This window comes from Dipodomys ordii, unplaced genomic scaffold, assembly GCF_000151885.1.
Source record: "Dipodomys ordii isolate 6190 unplaced genomic scaffold, Dord_2.0 Scaffold2, whole genome shotgun sequence".
Taxonomy (NCBI): domain Eukaryota; kingdom Metazoa; phylum Chordata; class Mammalia; order Rodentia; family Heteromyidae; genus Dipodomys; species Dipodomys ordii.
In genome coordinates, this window is record NW_012267218.1 from 25,996,105 (window position 1) to 26,022,684 (window position 26,580).

At 36.0% G+C, this 26,580-nt stretch overlaps 1 protein-coding gene across 1 annotated transcript in view; it reads right to left on the reverse strand.

Moving 5' to 3' along the window:
* The window catches only part of Pcnx (pecanex homolog (Drosophila)), a 149,003-nt gene that overhangs the window by 47,752 nt on the left and 74,671 nt on the right, over positions 1-26,580 (reverse strand). Inside the window, exons 8-13 of the mRNA XM_013015492.1 lie at positions 23,834-24,018; positions 11,017-11,107; positions 8,856-8,913; positions 7,164-7,366; positions 5,387-5,540; positions 2,605-2,637 (exon numbers count right to left, since the gene is read on the reverse strand). Of these exons, the coding sequence (XP_012870946.1) occupies positions 2,605-2,637; positions 5,387-5,540; positions 7,164-7,366; positions 8,856-8,913; positions 11,017-11,107; positions 23,834-24,018 (724 nt within the window). The remainder of the gene's footprint in view (positions 1-2,604; positions 2,638-5,386; positions 5,541-7,163; positions 7,367-8,855; positions 8,914-11,016; positions 11,108-23,833; positions 24,019-26,580) is intronic.

A 26,580-nucleotide genomic window follows, 5' to 3' on the forward strand; every position in this document is an offset into this window, starting at 1 on the left:
ACTACTTTCATAGCATTTCTGCTCAAAAAGTGTAACCTTTAATTTAAAAAAATCAATTCAAAGTGAGAAACAGATTATAAAATAACTGGTTTGTATCCATCAAAACAATTCAGAATCAGGAAAGACAAATCCTTCAGATTAAAAGGCTGGTGGCTCAGGCCTGTAATCCTAGCTACTCAGGAGGCTGAGAACTGAGAATCACAGTTCAAAGCCAGCCCAGACAGCAAAGTGCACGAGATGTTTATCTCAATAAACCACCAGAAAACCAGAAGTAGCACTGTGGCTCAAGCGGTAAAGCGCTCTCCCTGACCTGAAGAGCTGAAGGACAGCGCCCAGGCCTAAAGTTCACCAAGACAGACAAAGAAAAAAGTTTGACTTTCTTGTGCTAACTGAAGACAAACTCAAAAAACAGTTGAAGATACAGGTAGACCCATTGCAACAATGAGATGTACAAGTAGTTATGTCGAAAACGAACTTTACAACTTTGGTGCGGGGGGAGAGGGGGCCGACATTGGGGGGGGGATGCGAAGGGATGGGAAGGGGAAACAAAGGAGGAGGTTACAATGCTTGATAAGCAATGTACTCATTATCTTGCCCATGTAATTGTAACCCCTCTATACAGTATTTTCACACACAAAAAAAAAACAGTTGAAGAATGGAAAACAGCATCATATCAATGTTCATAAGCCAACTTCAAAAAGTATTAAATTAATGCCAAAATCATTTCTATGAAATACAAACTAGATACTGTGAAATAAAGGGGCATCATGTCTATGAAGAAAGAAAAGGTAGAGAGAGGCAGGAAAGGGATTGCATACTAGAATGTAATTGTGTAAGAATGGTAAAATGATAACATAAATAATCTAGATAAATGGTATTTTTTTTTGTGCTATCCTTCCAAATTTTCTGTAAGCCTGGAATTACATCAAAATTCAAAGCTGGGAAAAAACATATCACTGGGCTTCAAAAATATTCTGACAAAGCCGGAGCCGGTGGCTCACGCCTATAACCCTAGCTACTCAGGAGGCTGAGATCCGAGGATCATGATTCAAAGCCAGGCAGAAAAGGCAGAAAAGGGCAGAAAAGTCCGTGAGACTCTTATTTCCAATAAACCATTTGAAAGCCAGGAGTGGCGCTGTGGCTGAAGCGGTAGAGCGTTCGCCTTGAGCTGAAGAGCACAGGGACAGCGCCCAAGCCCAGAGTTCAAGCCCCACGACTAACTAATAATAATAATAATATTCTGACAAAGCTGGGCACAGGTGGCTTACTCCTGTAATCCTAGCTACTGAGATCTAGCCTGAGATCTAAGGATTACAGTTCGATGCTAGCCCAAGAAGAAAATTTCACTGGACTCTCATCTCCTCTCCCCAGCCCCCAAAAAAGTCTTAAGTAGAGCTGTGGTGCAAATGGAAAAGTGAGCAAAAATATTCCAGGATAGTGTACAGGCCCTGAGTTCAAAGCCCAAGAAAGGTACGTGTACACATGAACACACGTGGGGAGGGGGAAGAGGCACACACTCACATACACAAACATCATCAATCAAAAATGTAAACCAATTTTCCTCCTGGTTTTGTTTTGCTACCATTATTAACTATTCTATACATGGACAAAAAAATACTATCTATAATAATTGGGCTGGGAATGTGGCTTAGTGGTACAGTGCTTGCCTAGCATGCACGAAGCCCTGGGTTCAATTCCTCAGCACCACATAAACAGAAAAAGCTGGAAGTGGTGCTGTGGCTCAAGTGGTAGAGTGCCAGCTTTCAGCAAAAGAAGCTCTGGGCCAGTGGTTAGGGCCTGATGTCAAGTCCCAGGAGTGGCAAAAAAAGAAAAAGAGAGAGAGCAGGGTGGGCGCTGGTGGGTCACACCTGTAATCCTAGCTACTCAGGAGACTTTTAACTCCAATAAACCACTCAGAAAACAGGAAGTGGCGTAGGGGCTCAAGTGGTAGAGCGATAGCCTTGAGCTGAAGAACTGAGGGACAGCACCCAGGTCCAGAGCTCAAGCCCAACAAACAACAAAAAAAAAAAAAAAGAAAGAAAAAAAAGAGAGATTAAAATACACTATTATTCCTGGAGCTTTAGCTACTTTCAAAGAATGTCTTTTGTTCTTCCGATTAAATAAGCAAAGAGATCCGAGACCAGATCATATGTCACATAAGTAGTGCTAAGCAGGTAATATTTTGTGCAAAGTTACACAGTGAATAACAAGTTTTTCATCATTAAAGTACTAAAGAACTATACTTTCTATTCTTGCTCCTAATGATTCTCAAAGTAAAACAATAAGTTTCCTTACTTCGAAATTCTATTTTTAATATTTATTCACAATTCATTATTCAATATTTATTAATGAACTAATTACCTGTGATAGACTTCTCCTGAAACAATCAAAAAATGAATCATTATATTCTTTCAACCAAGATTTAGAGTCTATCAGTACAATGCCATTTTATTTCATGCTGATAAATCAACCACATAGAATCAAAATTTAGATGAGAAATTAATGACATTAATCTCATTTCAATCCAAATAATGCCAAAAGGAAAAAAAGAACTTGGTAAGTAATAAGGAACTAAAAATGACTGCCATATTAGGAATGACTTACATGTCTGGGGGAAGAAGAATCTGGTTGCACACTCTAAAAATGAAACAGAAAGACAGATTGAACTATTGAACTGATGGTGATTTTACATGTTAAAAGCAACTTTTAAAATGACAAGCAATTTCAAATAAATATTACATAATCAGGGCTGGGAAGGTGGCTCAGTGGTAGAGTGCTTGCCTTGCATGCATGAAGCCCTGAATTCGATTCCTTAGCACCACATAAGCAGAAAAAAGCCAAAAGTTGTGCTATGTCTCAAGTGGTAGAGCACTAGCCTTGAGTTGAAGAGCTGAGGGACAGTGCCCATGCCCAGAGTTCAGGCCCCATAACCAACAACAAAAATTCCATAATCAAGAAATGACCTGTATTATGTTCCAAAGATGAAACATCAGCTCCAGACATTGGTGTCACTCTGATTTTAAAAGCAGTTCACATATTTCCTCACTCTTATTTACTTATATTAATAATTCATGTCTTAATGTTTTTGAAGTGTCAAATACTAGATACACACATGGTCTTATACTTGAATCATTGCTGTAAGTTATATATAGTTGAGGTAGAATTCTTCCTCATGGGCTATGCAAGTTCTACCTTTTGATATAGCTATTACTTATTCTACATCACACACAGAAGAAATGGTGGTAGTACCTTGAGTAGTGAGTACTGACAGCTATGGCAACTGAATAACAATATGGGTTAGTTCATGAGAATTCTAGTTCTGCCCACAAATATTTGGTATTTTAACAAGTTATGTACATTTGCCCATTAAAATAATCAAAGGCAATACAGCTGTATAAGTGGAAGAAACCTTATTGACTTGTTATAAAAATGCTCCAAAGGTACCAAAGGTACCATGCAAATACTTCCACCCAAATTCCAGTTCATTTGCTACAGCATACTAAATAATTTCACTAGGATGGTTTGCCACTATTCCACAATTCCACACTGCATTAACCTTACTGAACTTCAAATTTAGCCATTGGCTGAACAGGAGGCTAGGTAATCTTTAAACTCAATTTCAACACCTACCATCTAAAAACTTTTATTTCTGTTCTTATTTCATTTTATAACTACTATTCTTCTGGTCACATGGTTTAAAAAATCTTAATCACATTTTCCTTTCTCACTATTCAGCCATATTGATGAGAAAACAGTGGACAAAATTAATGGAACTAGGGATATTAAAGCAAAGGAGTAAATTAAATTGTTTAAAGCAATAAAAGTATAACTTAAGGTCATTGAAAGAACAGGTGGAAATGAAGAACAGTGATTTTAACACAGAAGCACCAAAGTTAATCAAAGAGATTTGGTTATTTGATACTGAGATAAAGAAAGAAAGGAAGCCAAATACTGGTTACTCATGCCTGTAATCCTAGCTACTCAGGAGGCTGGGACCTGAGCATCACCAATCAAAGCCAGCCCAGGTAGAAAAGATTTAAGTAGTAGACAGGGTCAATCTGAGTTCAAACTCCAATAGCAGCACACATGTAAACACACACACACACACACACACACACACACACACACACACACACACACACACACACACACACACACACACACACACACAGAAACTGATGAGAAGTCTAAAGGAGACTGAAAGTATCAACAAAGGAGAACTATCTGAAGAATGTGAGGACCACTAAGTTGTGCAGTTATCCTGTGCCAGTGAGGACAGAAAAATAAAAGAATAACAAGTAGTGAATGACACAGCCCTCACTGAAAATGCGCATGAGGAATGACAATTAACAGTGACCAATCTCTAATTTAGGACTTCAATAAACTACAGGATGATCTTAAAGAAATGGTACAGATAACCTGGATGACCTATTCCAGATGTCTGGCTAGTGAGTAAACAAGAGAGAGAGACAGAGACAGAGAAAGACAGAGAGAGAGGCAGAGACAGAGACAGAGAGACAGAGTAGAAACAGCAAAACAAGAAGCTATCAGCCTACTCAGCCTATAGGCTCTACATACTAGCATATATAAGCAAATAACTCAAGGAAAACAAAACTAGTTACTAATTAAGAAAGAAAGGAAAAGTCACTGGTAACCATCCACACTGATTTTAAGTAGAAGATAAAAATTATAGTAGTACACATGAGCTGATGTGTTTGATTTTCCTATGATTTTGAAAGCTTAAAACTAACACTTGAGCCAGATGCTACTAAGCCCATGCCTGTAATCCTAGCTACTTAGAAGGTTGAGATCTGAGGACTATATTTCAAAGCCAGCCTGGGCAGGAAAGTTGTGAGAATCTTATCTCCATTTAACAATAAAAAAAACCTGTAAGTGGAGCTTTGAGCAAAAACAGTTCTGGGATAGCACCTAGGCCCTGAGTTTAAAACCCAGTACTAGCACAAAAGGAAAACAAAACTGACATGGTATTTTTATGTGTGTGTGCCCAGAAATCACAATGAGTTGGTGCAGTAGTGCATACCTGTCATCCCAGTGACACTAGAAGAAGCATAGCTCAGGACAGCTCAGGCATAAAACAATACCCAACTTTGAAAATAAAGCAAAAACGAGTTGGAGGCATGGCTCAAATACTAGAGTACCTGTCTTGCAAGTGTGAGCTCCTGAGTTTAATCCCCAATACTACCAAAAAAAATTTAGAAAAGTGTAGGTCCTCCTGGTTCTATACACAGTTAATGTAAACCTCCAAGGAAAACAAGCCTAAAAATGATTGTCCTCCTATATAACTCAGTGAAAAGTATGCAAGTTCTACCTTTTGATATAGCTATTACTTATTCTACATCACACACAGAAGAAATGGTGGTAGTACCTTGAGTAGTGAGTACTGACAGCTGGCTATGACCAAGCAGAACTGGAAAACCCAGATATCTCTGAAGAAGCCTTGTATGAGAAGAATGGATCCCAAAAAAGCCACAAGAATAGCCAGGATGACAGCTAATACATTTTCCAGGATCTCACGATTTCTGCCAACAGAAAAAATATTTACGAGTGCATATATCATGAATACGAAAACCAGAGTGAAAGAAAGGGAAAGCATCACAATGAAGCTTGCTGAGATTATTGTGGATACCATGTTTGAATAAGGTTTTTGAGCATATAGAAACAAAATTTGGGCCAAATACAGGTGGCTTATGCCTATAATACTTGGTAGGTTAAAATCCAAGAACTGAAGTTTGGAGCCAGCTAGAGCACACAAATTCTCAAGACTCATTTCTAATTAATCAGCAAAAAGTCAAAACTGGAGGTGTGGCTCAAGTGGTAGAGTGCCAGGTGTGCTCGGAAAAGCTGTGCAAGAGCATGAGGGCGTAAATTCAAGCCACAAAACTGAACAAAATATAAAGGAAATAACACATAACTTCATATGGACATAAAACAAATTCTTACAAAAAAAATGATGAAGCAGATTGTGGAGTTCCAAGTACAACATCCACTGTAGGTCCTGTGTTTTCTTTTTTATGTACATTTAATGGTTTTCATTATTCTATTCTCATAAATATACAATTTTACTTCTATTAAAATATATTTGGAAATGTGGCAAAATGGTTAACAATCTGAATGACAAAGACATCAAGTTTAAATGATAAAAAAGTCTCAAATAAATTCATAGAAAGTTAAATTTAAAATGCTATTTTAGCAGGGTGCCAGTGGCTCACACCTGTAATCCTAACTACTCAGAAGGCTGAGATCTGAAGATGGTGGTTTAAAGCTATCTCAGGCAGGAAAGCCAATGAGACCCTTATCTCCAATTAACCACCAGAAAACCAGGAATGGTGCTGACACTCAAAGTGGTAGAGCACTAGCCTAGAGCAAAAAAAAAAGCACAGAGAGGGCTGGGAAGGTGACTTGGTGGTAGAGCGCTTGCCTTGCATGCATGAGGCCCTGGGTTCGATTCCTCAACACCACATAAGCAGAAAAAAAAAAGCCAGAAGTGGCACTGTGGCTCAAGTGGTAGAGTGCTAGCCTTGAGCTGAAGGGCTGAGGGACAGTGCCCAGGCCCAGAGTTCAGGCCCCACGATCAGACCAAAAAAAAAAAAAAAAAAGCACAGAGACAGCACCGAGGCCCTGAGTTCAAGCCCCACACCAAAAAAAAATATTTTATAAGAAATCTGCAATTCAATTTTGATACCAAAATTGATTTGAAAAATTTGATTCCCTAACTCTCAGTTATCTGAAATAAAACAAAAACTCACAGCTATAATTAAACAAGGCTTTTTACTTTTGTTGAAAACAAATCTAGTGACAAAGGCCATTAATTCCACTTCTTTTGAAGTTGCTAAAACACTTCTGACAGCAGAAACAGTATGTTGTCTAAAATATTACATCTAGCAGTAAAGGCAATTTTTATGCTATATCAAAAAGCGAAGAATCTCATTATTTCTTGAAAGTTCATTCACAAAATGAGAAAGTGTTTAGTGGACTTAAGAGAGTCACTATTTGAAAGCTATATTACTTTAAGCTTTACTTCAAGAGAATAATAGTAGAAAACATTTTCCAACATGATACTCAAGAAAAAACTTCAATGGTCGTCAGTAACACTTCAACTTAAAAATAAATCATGTTTCTTTAATATCACACTATACTCTTACCTATCAAACAGTGCCAAAAGTGTGAGTCGGTCAAAGTTAATGCCAATCCAAAGCTGGGGTAGGATCCAAAAGCGGTAATAATGTTTAACCTTTTGGGCAGCTTCTTCTGCTGGACCATAAGTGGCTGCTAAGTCAGGGCTTAGATCAATGTCCTGCTGTTCCAACAAATCTGTATCGATGGTCAACAGTCTATTCAACCGAATCTGTGGGAGAGAGAGCTAAAAGAAAGTCAGCATTAAAAAGATTTAACTTAATTACAGGTTTCTACTCAGCTTGTAGATTATCTAAACCCTTCATTCTCTTCTCTAGTCCACTCCCTGTGAAAACTTTTTAAAGATCATTAGAAACTACTACATGACAACCCAAAATGAACTAAGACAAAGCAAATTAATATAAAAGACCTTTTGCAAAGGTTTTATTCTGAAAAGTATTTAAAAATCATATCACAAATAAAATAAAATAAAATTTTAAAAAAAATCATAAGATTTTATGACTATAGGTAATGAATACATCAATACCACTCACAGTGCATCATTTATGGATCTCTTCTCCCTAATGCATTTATGCTCTTTTCTCATTAAGCTATGAACCTCACAGTTAGTGGCAAATATGAGCCATCGTCTCTCATTTTCTCCTACTGTCTCTTTTTATAGTTATCACTGCTTCCAAGCCTACTCAGTTTTGTTTTGGCAGGCTCCTTATCTGGAGCTATAAAGGAAATTTAATTTTAGCCTATCTCTCTATCTGTTCTAAAATTTCTCTTTCCACTAAAATAAAAGAAAATTCACTGTCTTTCCAAATATATGTATGAGAGTAGTCAATTTCTTCCTCCCATATATGATATAGTCATATCTATCTCTTAAACGTCGATAGTTACTCCCAAAACATGTTTTTCTTACCATCTATGTTAGGAGTTTTCAACTTTGACATCAGCATGATTCAGAGCTAGATAATCTTTTTGATGGGGGCTGTGCATCTACCTGTAGAACATCTCACAGCATCTTTATTCCTTACCCAGCCCCTAGTTGTAATGAGCAAAATGTATCTAGCTAATGCTAAATATTCACTTCTCAATGTCAATTCACACCTGTAGTCTTTAAACTCTGCTCGTAATTCATCTTCTACCCCTTGGGTATGAAATCCAAAATTCATGTATGTATATACATATGTACACATATGTGATATATGTCATGTGTATATACATAGGAGTACATGTGTATGTATCTCTATGTGTTGCTTATTAGGACTACAATCATTTTGTCTTTCCAAATTGAATCTACATCTTACTAACAAAAGTAACATTATTCTTTAAAATCCCTACTGTATCATGTATGACATATTTTGTATACAATAATGCATTACTAAACCCTCCAAAACAGTGGCACACAAATAATAACCAATTGTTAATAACTATATCAATTCAAACTATTGACTATTTAAAATGGCACAAATAGGTGAGTGAATGGACCTTTACATTCCCTCGATAGAAATCATACATTTGATAATTCATAAATATGGCTAATTAAATTTTATCTTTGAATCTTATCCAAGAACATAGAAGAGATTCACAGAAGTACAGCAAAGAGAGGACTCTGTCATAGTTTTCAATAAAAAATGACAACTTGGTACCTACAGAAATATATTTTTCACATTTAATCTGAAAAGATGTTATCAAAATGAAGAGAAACCTACCACATCATGTGGGTAAAATCGAACTGAGGTAGAACTGGATACGTGAGAATCCGTGTCACTAAAATAAAATGGAAAAGACTTCAGGGTATAAACAGCTTGTCAAATGGTAGAAAGAAAAATAAATCCTTAATAATCATGATATTTACACTTTCTTTTTCTGTATACTTCAAAATGCAAAATGGCATTTCCTAGAATTGCCATTATGACATAGCTTTTGGATCAGAGGCTCTATGTTCAAATTTTAGGGTTTGTTTGCTAGTCTGCTTTGAGATAGGGTCTCACTGTACAGCCTACCTAGAACTCATGCTCCTCCTACATTAGCCTTGTAAAAGGCATGTGTCACCATGCCTGGACACGTTCAGAGCTCTGAATTTGGACAAACTACCTAATTTCTTTGTATCTCCGTTTTCTCATCAGCAACACAGTCATGTCTGTATCACTATGTTCTTGTGAAAGTGTTTAAATGAGATAATCCAAGGAGAGCAATTACCAAACTGATTAGAACCAAGAAAAACAGAATAAACTTAAGCTGTAATATAAAATAGCCTAGAATATGACAGTTCAGTACAGTTTGGAGATTAAAATTAGCCTTTATCATATGTGAAATGTAAGGAATCATCTTCGTTTGAATGACAATAAATATGATGGATTCCTATTCTCCATCCCGCAAATGTCTCTACAGTGCTATAGGCAGAGCAAATAAATAACTCTAACTTCATAAATCTTGACAGGATTAATCTGTACCAGAACGAAATAAACATGCTGAAACTTAAACACTAAAAAATTAGTCAGGTGTCAGAAATTCTGCATCTTTTTGCTAAATGAACATATTACTAAATGGAATACAAGAACAGGATCAAATGACCCTCGTGAGGAAAGTGAACTAGGTAACTAATGATGGATTCTAAAGCACCAATCTGAATCTCATGCCCAGTAAGACAAAAAAATCAAAAGTTTAATATATTCCATAACTAAAATGATATGGATTTCTAATCTGCTTTTTTCCTTCTCTTTTATCTTATAAATTCTTTCCTAACAGGAAAGAGAAAACTAAGATCAATTTTAAGATACAGCCAGGTGCCAGTGTCTCATACCTGTAATCCTAACTACTCAGGAGGCTGAGATCTGAGGATCGTGGTTCAAAGCCAGCCCAGGCAAGAAGAAAGTCCATGAAACTTATCTCCAATAAACCACGAGAAAGCCAGAAATGGCTCTGTAGTTCAAGTGGTAGAGTGCTAGCCTTGAGCTGAAGAGCTGAGGGACAGCGCTCAGGCCCAGAGTTCAAGCCCCATGACCAACAAAAATAAATAATATATTTTATTCATATACTGCTTTATTAAATGGCAATTCTTTTATATAACTACTTAACTAATAGAAAAAAATTTAAGAAATTCTTCCTTTAAACTAGGTTAAAAAAAAACTAAAACAAAATGAAAAGTTGGTTTTGTCTGTACATTTGCCAGTCCTAGGGCTTGAACTCTGGACCTGGGCATTGTCCCTGAGCTTCTTTGGCTCAAGGATAGCACTCTACCACTTGAGCCACAGTGCCTCTTCTGGCACTGTGAGTAATTTATTGGAGATAAGGGTCTCACAGACTTTCTTGCCCACACTGGCTTCGAAACAAGATCCTCAAATCTTGAGCCACTGGCACCTGGCCAACAGTTGGTTATTTTAAAAGACAGTTGATGAAAACCTTATCATGAAATAAAATTTCATAAAGAAATCTGATAATTCTGTACTGTTATGCAATTATTTTTCTGACAAGATTTCTAATATCACACAATAGAGAGCATGACATCTATAACTAAATTGGAAATACTCCTACCACAAACTTTACAAAAAAAATTATTTTTCAGTATATACTTTTATTCTAAATATATAAAGATTTTAGATCTCACATTGTGAGTCACAATATGTACAGTATATTTGAAAAATTGATTTTAAGTCTTTACCACAAAAAATAGTGATAAAAATAAAGTGCTACTTATACATTAGCTAGATGTGTCCACGCCACAATATTTATAATGTTGCAAAACATATACACATGAGTATACACCATTTTTCCAAACTAAATAATTTTAAGGTATTTTTATACTTGAAGGCTTATAGACATGGAAAATATATCTAAATGAATATATACTCCTAATGTTTCCAGACTTACCAGAGATTTGATGCTCTTCGTGCTGCTGGTTCAAAATTCACAAGTGACATATCACAGCCACCAGTCTCATAGAGCGTAGAAGAAAACTTACCTGGAAAATAAAAAATTATTTTAAAAGAGCCATTAGAATACTCAGAATATTTGCTTCATGACAAACTGAATTTCATACCTTTTTATATTTAAAAACACTGTAATCTTTTTCCATTGCAATTTAAAAAAGAATGCCCAGTATAGAATTCAAAAACACAGGAATTAGAATAGAATGTTGGCCAGGTTCTTCTGGCTCATGCCTGTAATCCTATCTACTCAGGAAAGAGACTGAGATCTGAGGATCAGGGTTCAAAGACTGCCGCAGAAAAGTCCATGGGACTTTTACCTCCAATTTACTACCAAAAAGCTGGAAGTAGAACTGTGGCTCCAGTGATAGAGTACTAGCCTTGAGCAACAAAGTTCAGGGATAGTGTTCAGGCCCTAAGTTCAAGCCCCAGCACCAAATAAATGCATATATGCATGCATGCATACATACATAATAAAGCTAAAGAGAAGTTATGTGAACATATATAGACATATATTAAATGTAAGTCTGCTTTTCCTTTTCTCCTACCAGCACATTCTCAAAATTCAAGTAATCATATTAATGAATTTAATGTTTAAATGTCACCTGACTATTACTTGTGATTCGTATATCAAGCTTTAAGTTTGAAACAGTTCAAACTTCAAAATAGTAAACCAGTTTTCATTTTTCAATGAAATGGAAAATCGGAATGGCTTTTAAAAAGTTCAATAATTTGAATGAGTAATAATATTGTTGATGATAATCAAAATATTTAATCAACACTACCTGTATGATTATTTTCTAAGAGTTCTATGAAGAAAATTAGAAACAGCAATTATCTAAGTATCTCAATGAACTGATTTAAAAGGCTTTGAAAACAAATTGATTGCAAATGGACAGAAATTAAAAATCCAGCTCTGGGATATAGAACCCAATCTCTCTGGCTTACTTCAATACAGAAATAAGAGGTTCAAGTCTCTCACTATCGTTTTCTCTTGAATATAAAGGACTGTAACAAAACCCACCTATCTTAAACTTTATAGTTAAAAAGTTATTTCCAATAATGTAATTCTAAAAGTCTGGATACTGCTTAAAATGCAGTCTTGAGTATCTATGGAGCCATATCAATAGTGAGGAGGGCATATACAAATTCCTAGGCTAACACAAGAGTTGAATGAAATGTGTAACTATCCAACCATTTGGAATCTAGTTCTCCTTTTTAATTCATGAGGTTCTAATTTTGCTAGCTAGAATTACTGAGATTCTAAATACAAAGACAAGGAAAAGGCAGTTTCAACTTCACCTTTCAATGGGGGCTAAAAGTGAAAAATTTGCATACTTACAATGTAAATGGTATACAATAAGGGTTTGGTTACATACTCTTCTTATTTTGGGTGGTACAGAGGATGGATCTCAAGGCCTCACGCTTATAGGCAGATACCCTATCATTTGAGCCACAGCTCTAGTTCCTTTTTACAGTGGTTGTTTTTGAGATAAGAGACCTGATTTATACCCCTATCAGCCTGATCTTCTTACTTGTGCCTTCAAGTATAGCTGGAGATGACAGCTTCACACTACAGTGCCCAGCAATTAGTCCTCCACAGCTGGGATAATGGTATGTACAACACCCAATCATTGGTTATGATGAACTCTTCTTTGTCTAGACTGGCCTCAAAACAGTATCTCCAATCTCTACCTTCCAAATAGCTGGGATTACAGGCTTGAGCTTGAGTCATCATGCCCAACTCAAAATAAAATACTTCAATAAGTAAGACTCAGTACATTCTATCAATCATGAGATATAATATGTATATTTTACTCCTATGTTACCGTTGTTTGTGATAGCATTTCTTGGTCAGAACGATATACTCTCAAGATAAATTAGGAAAGCTTTCTATAAATTACTAGATTTGTTTGCTATATCTATCAAGGGAGGATTATTTGGCATGTGAATACCTCAGGCGCTGTGCTTTCCTCTCCCCATTGTCCTTTAGTGAGGAGTCATTAGAAACAAGATTCATAAAAAAAATAAAATGGCACAAGCTGTCAACTGGCTTACTTCTTAGAAGCATTACCAAAAAGTTTTCTGAAGTTACTTGGTAGACTACAGATTTTCCTAATTGGAAACAAAGATACTGGCTGGCTCACATAAAATCTTAAAATTAAAACTGTAAATTTTATACTTTGCATTTTTATAATTTATCATGGATAATCAAAAGTTGGTATTGCTATCATAACTTACATGAATAGATAAAACTGACCAAAATCATGATTTGTAAAAATGCAAAATTATAACACAGGTTAAGTGGCCAAATCAAAGGGCAAAGAGGGCTCAGTTATTGTGTGTGAACATCAGTAAGAATAAACTATATAGGCTAAGTGTCAAAACATAAAACCTGCATGCATTTTCAAAATAAGATAATTTTGTATTCAAAAAAATTATTTCAGTATATTTTTGAAGATTTTTAGTAATGCAAGTTCTGTTCTTAGAACATTAAATTTATTTGAAACTGAAGACTACCTTTGTAAATTTCAATTTTTACTATAGATTGCATTTATTTTTTGTTTTTTTTTGTTTTTTGGGTCCGGTCGTGGGGCCTGAACTCTGTGCCTGGGCGCTGTCCCTCAGCTCTTCAGCTCAAGGCTAGCGCTCTACCGCTGTGAGTGCCACTTCTGGCTTTTTTCTTTTTGCTTATGTGGTGCTGAGGAATCGAACCCAGGGACTCAGGCATACAAGGCAAGTGCTCTACCACTGAGCCACCTTCCCAGCCCTATAGATTGCATTTATGTATAGATGTTAATTATTCAACTTACACAGAAATAATTGCATTTTAAGTAAAAAAAATCATTTCTGAACAGGAGACATGAGAAAATTGATTACTTTTATTATTACCTATATCGGCACCTCTGAATGCCATTCTCCAAACCCGTGACTAGCAATAAAATTTAGAAATTTAAACGTAAGTATTAACTGTCCAAAAAATCAGGAGGCTATGACTTTAGCAGATGTGTGTGACTTCAACAGTGCTTTTATTTTCTTCATGAAGAACATGTTTAAGTTCTTAAATACCCAAGGCATATGTTAAAACAAACACACTGTAAGTAGGTTTCATGCTGCATTCTCAACTTCAAAAGAACAATTCCATGTTCTTCTCTATCTTCAGGTATGGCAACTCACAGCATTTCAGAAGTATTTTATTTAGAAGATAAACAAACCAGGAAAAATATCATGCCAAAATGTACAACTTAAATACTCAGTGAAAAGCTTAATATAATACTTTAATAAGCAAATGTGATAAACTATCAAAAGATAGCCTACCAATTGATAAAAAGAGAAACTGAAACAGAAATATTGGTCTTACTGCTATTATTTATAAAAATTAACAATATCTTATATTTATATGTTATTTTTCTCATTTGAGATCAAACTATGATCATATTTAAACTTTAGATCCAAAGTAAAATTTACCTTTATTTACAGCCCTATTTTAATAAAACTATCCTGTATTAAGAAATATAATGTAGATATTAGTTCTAATTAATAAAAAAGGAAGAAAGTAGAACACCAACAAAATGTCTTCTTCACATGAGTTGTGACTATAAACAATGCCATCACATATTCAACTCCTATTTCAGTTACATCTGATGGAATGGTTCTCATAATTTGTGGGGGAAAAAATAAACATGACAAAAACTATAATACACAGCTTTTTATTTTTGAGTATTCAACAATAAATGCTATTGCCTATGAAAATTAAATTTATGGATGATACCAAGTGATTTTCTGAATAGAATTTCAGTGTAAGCTAGGTCAGTAAGTGACAGTCAGCAGGATAAACAAAATTGGACAAAAAGACCAAAGACACTTAACAGCATTTGCCTGAGACCACAAAGGGCACAGGAATCCTCAACACTGGCAAAATACAGGTAAAAGAAGGAAGAAAGAAATGGGACTCTGTAATTTGTCCTATTAATAAAAATGCTTACCATCTAACGCAAAGACATGTACAAAAAAATTTTTTTTTCCAGTCCAGGGCCTGGGCACTGTCCCTGAGCTTCTTTTTGATCAAGGCAGGTGCTCTACCACTTGAGCCACAGTGCCACTTCCTGGGTTTTTTTGAGTAGTTTATTGGAGATAAGAGTTCTTGGACTTTCCTGCCTGGGCTGGCTTTGAACCACAATCCTCAGATCTCAGACTCCTGAGTAGCTAGGATTATAGGCATGAGCCTCTGGCATCTAGCTTGCAAAGAAAAAAATTGGGGGGGGGGGTTGGTCGTGGGGCCTGAACTCTGGGCCTGGGTGCTATCCCTCAGCTCTTCAGCTCAAGGTAAGCGGTCTACCACTTGAGCCACAGTGCCACTTCCGGCTTTTTCTGCTTACATGGTGCTGAGGAATCAAACCCAGGGCCTCATGCATGCAAGGCAAGCATTCTACTACTGAGCCACCTTCCCGGCCCACAATTGCAAAAGGAATGTTAAGAACAGTACTCACCTAAGAATTCCTACAGCAATCTTGATGTCACTCATTTTCCTATGTGTTTTGGAAGGATAAATCATCTACAGACTTTTTCTATTCCTCAAGAAACCAACAACAAAGATCCTTTCAATTTAATGAATACTCTCCTTCTTTGTCTTTACTCTGCTTAGTCTATGTTCTTCAAGACTAATCCTTAGATACTCTCTTAATCAATCTCCCACTTTTATTACCATTTGGAGAAGGGACTCACAAGACCCAAGAGAGCTGCATATGTGGTAAATGTAGACTCTTAGAAGATCTCATACAGCTGTATGACTAACTTAAGTACCCTCAAATACTCCAGTATCAACAGTGTTTACTTCCAACAGTGTTTAAACACTGTATTCACAATGCTACCTCTGTAAGTATATTTAGTAGTTTTAAGGATCAAGCCCTTTAAGATCAGTTCTAATTTTCTGGAAAGCTCCCCCACCCCCTTATCCTGAATGGTGACTGAATCTCCGAAGGAACATCTTGAGTGTTCACTCTAACAGAAACAACTTCACCGTATTTCTGCTGAGAGGCAGGAGCCAGAACATTTTTACTGTGAGGAACCAGATGATAAAATATTTTAGGCTTTGTGGGCCAAATAGTCTTTGGTGTATCAAGTCTACTACTGTAACATAATAGAAACACAGAAAACATACAACACAAAACATGTATCTGCTTTAATTACTTTATTTACAAAAGCAGGCATCAAGATGAACTTAGGCCACAGCTATAGTCAATCCTCACCATAACTAGATCAAGAGCTCTAGGCCTTTTTTCTTTTCTCTTGGAGTTGGGGGGTCCAGGTAGTGCTTGAATTTGAACTTAGGGTCTTCACTTGTTAGGCATGAAATCTTGCCACTTGAGCCACACCTTTTATGTTGTTGTTTTGGGGACAGGGTCTAACATTTATGTCACAGATGAATGACGTGGACCAAGATCCTGCTACTGATGCTTCCTGCAAAGCTGGAGTGACAGGCACATGCCACCATTCTCAGCTATTGCCTGGGAAGAGATCTTGTTAACTTTTTGCCCAGGCTACCCTCAAACTGTGCTTTCTGCCTTCCTTAGTAGCTGTTATTACAAGGCATGAGACGTAGTGCCTGTCTAGCAACTTAGGCTTCTAAAAAATCCCTCTTATTCTTGTGATACAATTTAAAAAAAAAACAAACTTGCCATTTAAAGTTTGAGCATTTTGAACTTTTTTTTCATTCCTGAAATGTGAAATGGTAAGTTAGGTTTCTAAAAGTGGAAAATAAGGTAAAGGGCAATCATAAGCAATAAGATGGTTTAGAAAATGGCTTCAGGGAACTGATTTAAAAAATTAAGAGACTTGTACACTGAGATATTACTGAATGGTCATTTCCTACTTTCATTCTGACATTTCTGAATTCATTATTTAGACTCTACCCATTTTCTGTTCTCCAAATCAGCTGAACTTTCCAAAATAAATGCAAACAGTTTAGTTCAAAGGGACAAGTAATTTTTATCTTGGTAAAAGAATCTGCAGCAACAATATTGATTACATTTAAAGAGACAAGCCCCATAATAAACTATAATTCAATGAATGAATCTGAAATATCAAAAGAACTTAATTTTTAATGAGTAAAATATTTGGACACATCTCACAAATTTTGAGATTTCTGTAATCCCAAATAACCATTGACTCAATGAAAACACTTCACAAACAATATAAATTAAAACCACAAGATATCATCATATACTGATTAGGCTGAAAATGACAAAGGCCATGATACTCTGCAAACGTTGGCAATGACGGGAAAAACTAGAACTTGTTATTGGAAATGTAGAACTGTTTATTAATAAAAGAAAGAGAAATTGTTGCAGGTGCCAGTGGCTCACACCTGTAATCCTAGTTACTAAGGATGCCGAGATCTGAGGACTGATTTCTGAAGCCTGGGCAGGAGAGTCCATGACTCTTTTCTCTAGTTAACTACTAAAAAGCCAGAAGTAGAGTTGTGGCTCAAAATAGCTGAGCACTGGCCTTCAGTATAAAAGCTCAAGGACAGCACCCAGGCCCTGAGTTGAAGTCCCAGAACTGCAGCAGCAGATGCCCGCACACACATGCGCATGCGCGCACGCAAGAGTGTGCACACACACACGTGCACACATACACACACACACACACAATTAAGACATTTGTTTTACAACATCCAAAAACTGAAAACAAGATAAATGTCCATCAACAGTGAATGATAAACAATATATGATATGTTCATACATAACAATAAAGATGTTCATACATAATGAGAAGAAACAATTACAAATAAAATGAATCTAAGCACAAAAGGTCACATACTGAATGACTGAATTTACATCAACTTCTGGAAGAAGGAAACCTCAATGGCAAAAAGCAGGTTAATGGATGCCAAGGCCAGAGGCAGCATGGGAAGTGTACTTGGGCACCCAAAAGGTAACTGAAATATTCTACCTCTTGACTGACATTTCATTAGTGTACATCTGATGAAGCTTGTGTTAAATGACTGAAAATTATTCCATCTAATTTTATATCCATAAAGGTGATGAAAATCAAGAGAAATAAGACTAGTCTGGTAGGATTGGGAAAGTGGCTCCTTGGTAGAATCCTTGCCTTGCATGCATGAGGCCCTGGGTTCAATTCCTCAGAACCACATAAGCAGAAAAAGCTGGAAAGTGGCGCTGTGGCTCAAGTGGTAGAGTGCTCACCTTGAACTGAAGAGCTAAGGGATAGCTCCCAGGCCCAGAGGCCAGGCCAAAAAAAAAAAAGACTAGTCTGGTAGATGAATGAGTATAGAGACAGCATACAGTCAGTGAAATTCCCACAAGATTCCAAGAATTTAGAAAATTACATTGGTATTTTTTGTTTCATTGTAGTGCTTTAAAATATCACTAGAAGATTCAAAGAATATACAGAATTAAGAATGTTCTCTCACTCACTTGGGATTGCCACTTCTAAAGTCTTATTTTGTGTATGCCTTGGAATAATGTTTATATACGTTTTTCTAAGACTAACAGATCATTCTCATACATAATCTTCTGGAAATTCTTTTTCCTTATTGCATATACCTAGATATAATGAATGCTACTTCTAAAGTCATATTTTGTGTATGCCTTGGAATAATGTTTATATACTTTTTTCCAAGACTAACAGATCATTCATCTTTTTTCCCTATTGCATATACCTAGATATACTGAATTCTGAAAATTACATTAATTATGAGTTAGGAATTAATACATTCTGTGTAGCATATTTTGTTAAGTGGTTCTTTAGTGATGAGTATTTCTTTACAGATTTTCAAAATTATGAGTGCATATTCCTAAAATCTATGCACAAAGAGATACTGGTATTTTTATCTACAATGCCAAATTATCAAAATGTTGTCACTGAACTATCTATTTCTACAAATCTTTTGAAAAAGTGGACAGCAATGAAAAATAATCTTAATCTTAGTTTTAATTCCCAATTTTAAAAGTTATGAACAGATCAGGCATGGTGACTCACATGTGTAAAAACAACTACTAAACTACAAGAATGTCATTAGTTCAAGTCAGCCTAGACAAATATCCCATCCAACCAAATATCCAGTCAATATCCCATCTCAACACACAAATTAGTCATGGTAGTGTGACTGTAATTCAAAAAGACACCGGGGTAAGCAGATCAAAGTCCAAAGTCAACAGTGGGCAAAAACTCATGAACCTATTCAAAAAAACACCTGAGGCAAAAAAAAAAAAAAAAAGTAATGAAAGCAGGATTAAAGTGGTAGGCCTAGGCCTTAAGTTCAAAATCCCAGTCCCATCACTGCCCCCAAAAATTTGTGATCAAGATTCAAATTTTTGGCCCATAAATGAAGACCACTTCTATTTTTTCTTCTTGGAACTACCAACCTTCCCAATCACTAATCTTTATCTTTTTGGTTAGAAACCCCTAACACCTTACTGGGCTAAAGACTGAACTCTCAATATTCATCATCTTTTTTTTTTGGTCAGTAGTGGGGCTTGAACTCTGGGCTTAGGTGCTGTCCCTGCGCTCTTCAGCTCAAAGCGAGCACTCTACCGCTTGAGCCATAGTTCCACTTCCAGTTTTCTAGTGGTTTACTGGAGATAAGAGTCTCACGGACTTTCCTGCCCAGGCTGGCTTTGAACTGTGATCCTCAGATCTCAGCCTCCTGAGGAGTTAGGATTACAGGCTTGAGCCACTGGCGCCCTGCCCAATATTCATGTTCTTATTGTTACTTTAATAAGAGTATACTCCCCTAATGGATTTTCACCTAAGCTTCTGTCCTAGTTAAAACTACTTCTAGACTTTCTTTTTTTTTTGGGGGGGGGGGTCCAGTCGTGAGGCCTGAACTCTGGGCTTGGGCGCTGTCCCTCAGCTCTTCAGCTCAAGGCTAGCGCTCTACCACTTGAGCCATAGCACCACTTCTGGCTTTTTTCTTTTTACTTATGTGGTGCTGAAGAATAGAACCCAGGGCCTCGAGCATGCAAGGCAAGCGCTCTACCACTGAGCCACCTTCCCAGCCCTACTTCTAGACTTTCTTACACTTTGCAACTTCAGTTGTAAGACAAGCTTGCTACTTTTAATATTTCAATAAAAAAAGCATTTGGCTTTTATTTGTATACTATATGTCACCCTTCCTGTCCCTTCCCAAAAAGGGTCAAAACAATTTAGCACATATATATTGAAATAAGGAAAGAAAGAAAGAAAGAAGGAAGGAAGGAAAGATAGGAAGGAAGGTAGGAATGAAGAAGGAACGAACGAACGATAGGAAGGAAGGAAGGAAGGAAGGAAGGAAGGAAGGAAGGAAGGAAGGAAGGAAGGAAGGAAGGGAGAGAAAGAAAACCAAGATTGCTGTATAAGGAATAATTTTTGTGATTCTGATGAATAAAAATGATTGACAATATAAACTCCAAAGTCTCATAAAGTCCTCTAACTCTGTGCTTACAGTAAGAAAGTAGTTACATTATAATCTAAATGTATAGTACTACATAATTCCTGTAAAAGTCACTATTATAGGATATCCAAGTCTGTTTTATAAAATAATAACCCCCCCAAACTATATTCATACTTAATGCACAAAAGATATAAGCTGCTTACTAAACAAAGGAAACAGAGTAGTGCCCTATTTCCCATAAATCTTCTACAGCTGAATACATTTTCAAGCTAGTAAGCAGATTATCCCAAAGAATACTCTCTTGTCAATCCTTTTACAGCACTGAAACAAACAAAACAGCCTCAGAAAACTCAATTCAAGAACCTATTGTAAACCTCTAAAACATAAACAAAATCAAGGGACATACTACATTTAAGGACTGAGAAGTTCTGCTGGAAATTTCCTTTTCAAAAATGCTAACTTCAAAATTTATTAATCATTATGCCATTCGAACCTTTTACAGACTGTCTTTTACTAACGTTTTCATGGAAATGAAAACTATACTAAGGATACAACCTAAGTTTTTCCTTAAAATTAAATTATACTTTATTTTTTGGTAGTATTATTTTATTTGGTAATATTAGGGTTTGAACTCAGGTAAACATTACACTGCTTGAGTCAGGGCTCTATTCCAAATTATACCACTTATAATTCAGTTTCTAAAATTAATTATGAATAATCACTATACCTGTTGGATACAGATTTGAGTGTGTATATACATGTGATATGTGTGCATATATTTTATTAAATCTATTGTGCCATACATATGCTTTTTCACATACAAAAATCATATGGCTAATTTTTTAAATAAAATCACTAATAAAGAAGCAAGCCTTTGTAAATTTTATATACTTGTAAGAAACATTGTGGCTAGTTTTAACATGTTTAATATACCTAAATTCAAACAAAATAATTTTATTTATTTTTTTGTCGGTCATGGGAGCTGATCTTTGAGCCTGGACGCTGTCCCTCAGCTCTTCAGCTCAAGGCTAGCGCCCTACCACTTGAGCCACAGTGCCACTTCCAACATTTTCTGCTTATGTGGTACCGAGGAATCAAACCCAGGGCCTCATGCATGCAAGGCAAGCACTCTACCACTGATCCAACTTCCCAGGCCAATCTATTATTTTTTAAATCACACAGAAAATTAAACTATGCCACAAAAATTTTTTAGCTTCTTTTCTCATTCCTTTAATGTTGGTTGTAGTTATCTTCAAAGTCTTTTGGGGACAATTTTATGTGCTTTAGAACATGTATTCATTTTCCATTCATTGTTTTATGCTAATTATTACTGAGAACTGGAGGTGGAACTGGAGGTGGAACTATTCAGCTACCATAAACCAAGAAGTAGGCTGTTAGAAGGCTGTGAAACATAAAATGTAAGACTGAAATTTGAAGAAAATTTCCTAAGTGTTCACCAATAAATGCTGACGGTATTTCCAATCAGAAAAAGGGTTTTAATTGTCAAAATGATGAGTTTAGATTTATAATAATTTGTATGCAGTTTTTAAATGAGGTTTGATAACTAAAGATTTTTTTAGCTGATTTCTTAAGCAAACTAAGAAATTTTATTGAGGAAAATCATGTGTTTTGTGTTTAATCTTGTAAATCTAAAAACATTTAATGGATCAAAATGAATTTTTTTTTGTTTTTACTTTATCCAATCTACTACTATAAAGCCAGTGGACAACAAGATGGTGACTGTAAACTTTGTAGTCACTGATTCATAAGTAAACCCTTTATCTATAGGAACTTAAGGTTAACTAGAGATGAATACTAATACTGTTACCTAACTCACCTGCAATGACCAAGTATGACTTGCAACTAAAACAAGTAGCTAAATTGAACTCTACCTATTCTCTCTTAAGCAAGTTCTTTAAAAGGTTATTTCTCCAAATTACAAGCTCAAAACCATTTTTGAGGATTATTTCCATCAATAATCATATATATATATATGTATGTGTGTATATATATATGTATGTGTGTATATATATATATATATATATATATATATATATACTTAACACCTCTCTATAAGATTTCTCCAAGATGGTAAAAACTCAAACAATAGGCATAGGAAGTTTTATCAACCTAATTCTGATACCTTATATCACATCATCTTCCAGCTAAAGCATCAACTGAATTGTTGTCTTTATTAAGCAAAAAGCAGTTGAAATATAGGTAGATAAAAATCACAATGAATATGCTTTCAAGTTAATGTTTTGAAAAAAGAAGGTATTTCTTTTTTGTCTTTTTTTGTTGTTGGTCGTGGGGCCTGACCTCTGGGCCTGGGCTCTGTCCCTCAGCTCTTCAGCTCAAGGCTAGCACTCTACCAATTGAGCCACAGTACCACTTCCAGCTTTATCTGCTTATGTGGTGCTGAGGAATCAAACCGAAGGCCTCATGCATGTAAAGCAATCACTCTACCACTGAGCCACCTTCCCAGCCCAAAAAGAAGGTATTTCTTGATTAGACTTATTTAGATTATTATTAACTTGCACCCTGAGCTTTTAAAAAACTTGCTCACAAAGAGAAACAGAAATCAACATAGCATAAAATTTTGACCTTAAATAATAACATAAAGCCAATACTTAAACAGACATGTATTTCTAAGGGCCAGGGGTAGGAAACTTTTTTCTGCCAAGGGCCATTGGTATTTAAGGGATTCCTTATAAAATACAGGCTGATATAACAGCTGAGGGAAGCGATGAGAAACATTCCTATCTATTGTCGTATAGGAAATGATTTTAAGGGCCCTATATGGTCCACAGGCAAACATTCCTCTCTGATTATATACTGACTTATATGCATATTAAAAAGGAAACTGGTGTATTTATGTCCTCTGAACACTGCATTTAGAATTATAGTAAATACTACATACATATTGTAAAATATACAATAATTCAAAAATATATAACAACAGACCACTTTCCTACATCTAGCCCATTCAAACACCTACAAGAAAATAAAGTTTAGTCAAAATTATATTTTTTTTATAAATTCACACCTTTCCATAAATGCCTGGAGACAACAAAAATGGTCAAATTACTTTAAGAAAATTACTAAATTATGAACATTTGCTTACATTATCTACTTACTAATAGTGAGTGTGCCCAAAAGGAAAAGTAGACAAATAGTACAGAGAAACAGAAAAGAAAGAAGCAAAAGTCAAACTTTCCTTACACACAGGTCAATTCCTACAAAAATAGTGCTCCTATGTCTAGTTCCAAAATAAAGCCCTCTCTGGAAGGAACTGCAACCACTGTTACCCATTAACTGCTGCATCAAAATTACGTATCACCAAAATTACTTAAGGCCTGCATACCAAGTTCATCGTGCAAACTGCTACCGCCTACAGCAGATGCATTGTCATGTGATGCTTCTAAGTGGACACTCCCATTTCTCACCAGCAAGGAGGCACTAGCACTGAGCACTGCAGCCTGGGAAGGGGGACGGGACTGGACTTTGACCTGCGCTGTGGACTGCTGGCCTTGCTGCCCATCTTGAAGGCTAGGAGAAAACATGGATTGGGGAGACATTACAGGGAAGAAAAAAGAAAACAGCTAGAATGAAATCAATATAGGAACACTGATTTCAAAAAGATACTTTTTTCAACATAACCTAAGAAAGTCAATAAACTTTGTAATATATGCAGATTATTCTGGTCCTTATCAATCTCATAGTGATGAACTAAATGCAGAAAACATTTACTATAGATGTGTACTGGTCAATCTGAAACTTTTACCACAAGGTAACTAAACTATAAAGGTAGTAAAGAAGAATCATGAGTACATTCAACACAGTGGTTGGTACTGGTCACCATTAGATAAGTCCCATTTTTTGGTCAATATGCACTTTTTACTTACAACCTGTAGTACTATTCTAGGTATTTCTTTCAAATATTCTGACCTCTCAATATCACAATCTTTTTTTTCCCCTCAAGACTAGTGCTTTACCACTTGAGCCACAACTTCAGTTGTGGCTTTTTGGTAGGTAAGTAGAGGTAAGAATCTCCCCAACTTTCCTGCCCAGGCTGGCTTCAAACCTTATCTCACATCTCAGCCTCCTGAGTAGCTAGGATTACAAGTGGGGCCACATGGGCCCGGCCAGTTTCTATTCTCTTTTTATTTTTGGTCGTGGGGCTTGAACTCTGGGCCTGGGGCTGGCTTTGAACTACAAGCCTCAGATCTCAGCCTCCTGAGTAGCTACGATTACAGGCATGATCTACTGACGCTCAGGTTCTACACTCTCTAAAAACAAAGAATCGAATGCCACCAAGATGGCAATTTTGAGTCAAAACAAAATCAAACTAGTACAAGAGAACAGAAAATCTAACTCAAACAATATAAAAGATGCAATACAAATAAATGCTCATTGAAGATACTGACAGAAGCAGAATTTATACAATGTTCTCTATAAAGCTTCCACATTTCCTAAATGTTATATCAAGATGTTAAAATTTTTGTTCCCTTAACAAATTCTGTGGGTTTTTTTCCAATGCAAATTGTACTCTAATTAACAAGGGACTATCATTTTAGAAAGTCTTAATTTAAGAACGTGTAAATTCTCAAGATATTCTACTATTCTCTAAGTTTTATGAATGTTTTAAAATATTTAGCATTTAGTTATTATAAACATATTACTCAGCAAAAGTATTTATAAAAATAATTTCTAAATTAACCATGTATTTTTATAAATTTGTATGAATGTTAGTGCTCTTAGTACTATAGTTAGTCTAATTTAAGCTGATAAAATTCATAAAAATCTTTCTTATTATACATTAGACCCTACATAATGTCCAAGCAACACTGCATTCTATTTATATAAGTTTACTCTGAAGAATCCCAGAGTCTATTACTAGTTATCAGATTTCTAAAACAAAACAAAAAAAACAGAATGCTGTTCAGGATGGCCTTGTTAATTTTATCAATGTTACTGAGTACTAACATCTCTATAAACCTTTGGATTCAATGTAATGGTTTCTTCAGTGTCTATTTAAATAAGTGTGTGTGTGTGTGTGTGTGTGTACACACATTTGTCTAAGTAGAAAGCTTGGAGCTGGTGGCTCACATCTGTAATCCTAGCTATGCAGAACATTGAGATCTGAGGATCATAGCTGAAAGCTAGCCCATGCAGGAAAGTCTATGAGACTCATATCCAATTAAAAACCAAAAACATGAAGTAGAGGTTTGGCTCAAGTGGCAGAGAAATCAGCATTGAGCAAAAAAGCTAGGGGACAGCACCCAGGTCCTGAGTTCCAGCCTCCATACAGGCACAAAAAAAGGGGAGGGGAGAGGTGGGGAGGAGAAGGGTGGGGAGAGGAAGGGAAGGGAGCTAAGTAGAAAATGTTATACAAAATGCTTAGCCTGTGGTTATAGTAAGAGAACACTCTGGAGCTATACTACCTGATATAACAGCCCTAGGCAATTTAAATTAACTTTAATTTTAGTTTCTCCATCATTCTAACCACATTTCAAATGTCGAATAGCTAATACCATGGATGGCAACCAAGCTTTGACTACCAAAGCGGGCGAAACCTAGTAATTAGTGACTATTACATTGGACAGTGAAGTTTGCAAAATCTGTTTGCCATCACAACAGTTCTATAACTAGGCTTCCTTTCAGGCTTCTTTTAGAACTACTGAAACATACACATTCTAAGAAGAATACAGGAATGCATATAACACATGAGAAAACAAAATCTGCTAAAATTTTAATGCCATAAACTATAAACATATTTACTTAGAACCAGGTACCAATAACAGCTCATGTCTTTAATCTTAGCCACTCTGGAGACTGTGATATGATGGATCTAGCTTCAAAGCCAGCCCAGACAGATGAAGCCCTGCAAAACTTCATCACCAAAATAACTAGCAAAAAGCCAGGCTGGGGGTTTGCTCAAGTGATATAGCATGAGCCAAGTAAATGTGAAGTTCTGAACTCAAATTCTACCTTGTACTGGAAAAAATTTAAATAAACATTTTGGGGGTAGAACCACTGCACAATATAATCAAGATGTAATCATGAAAATCAATATAAATAGGTTTTACCCTCCAAACATATGTAATTGAT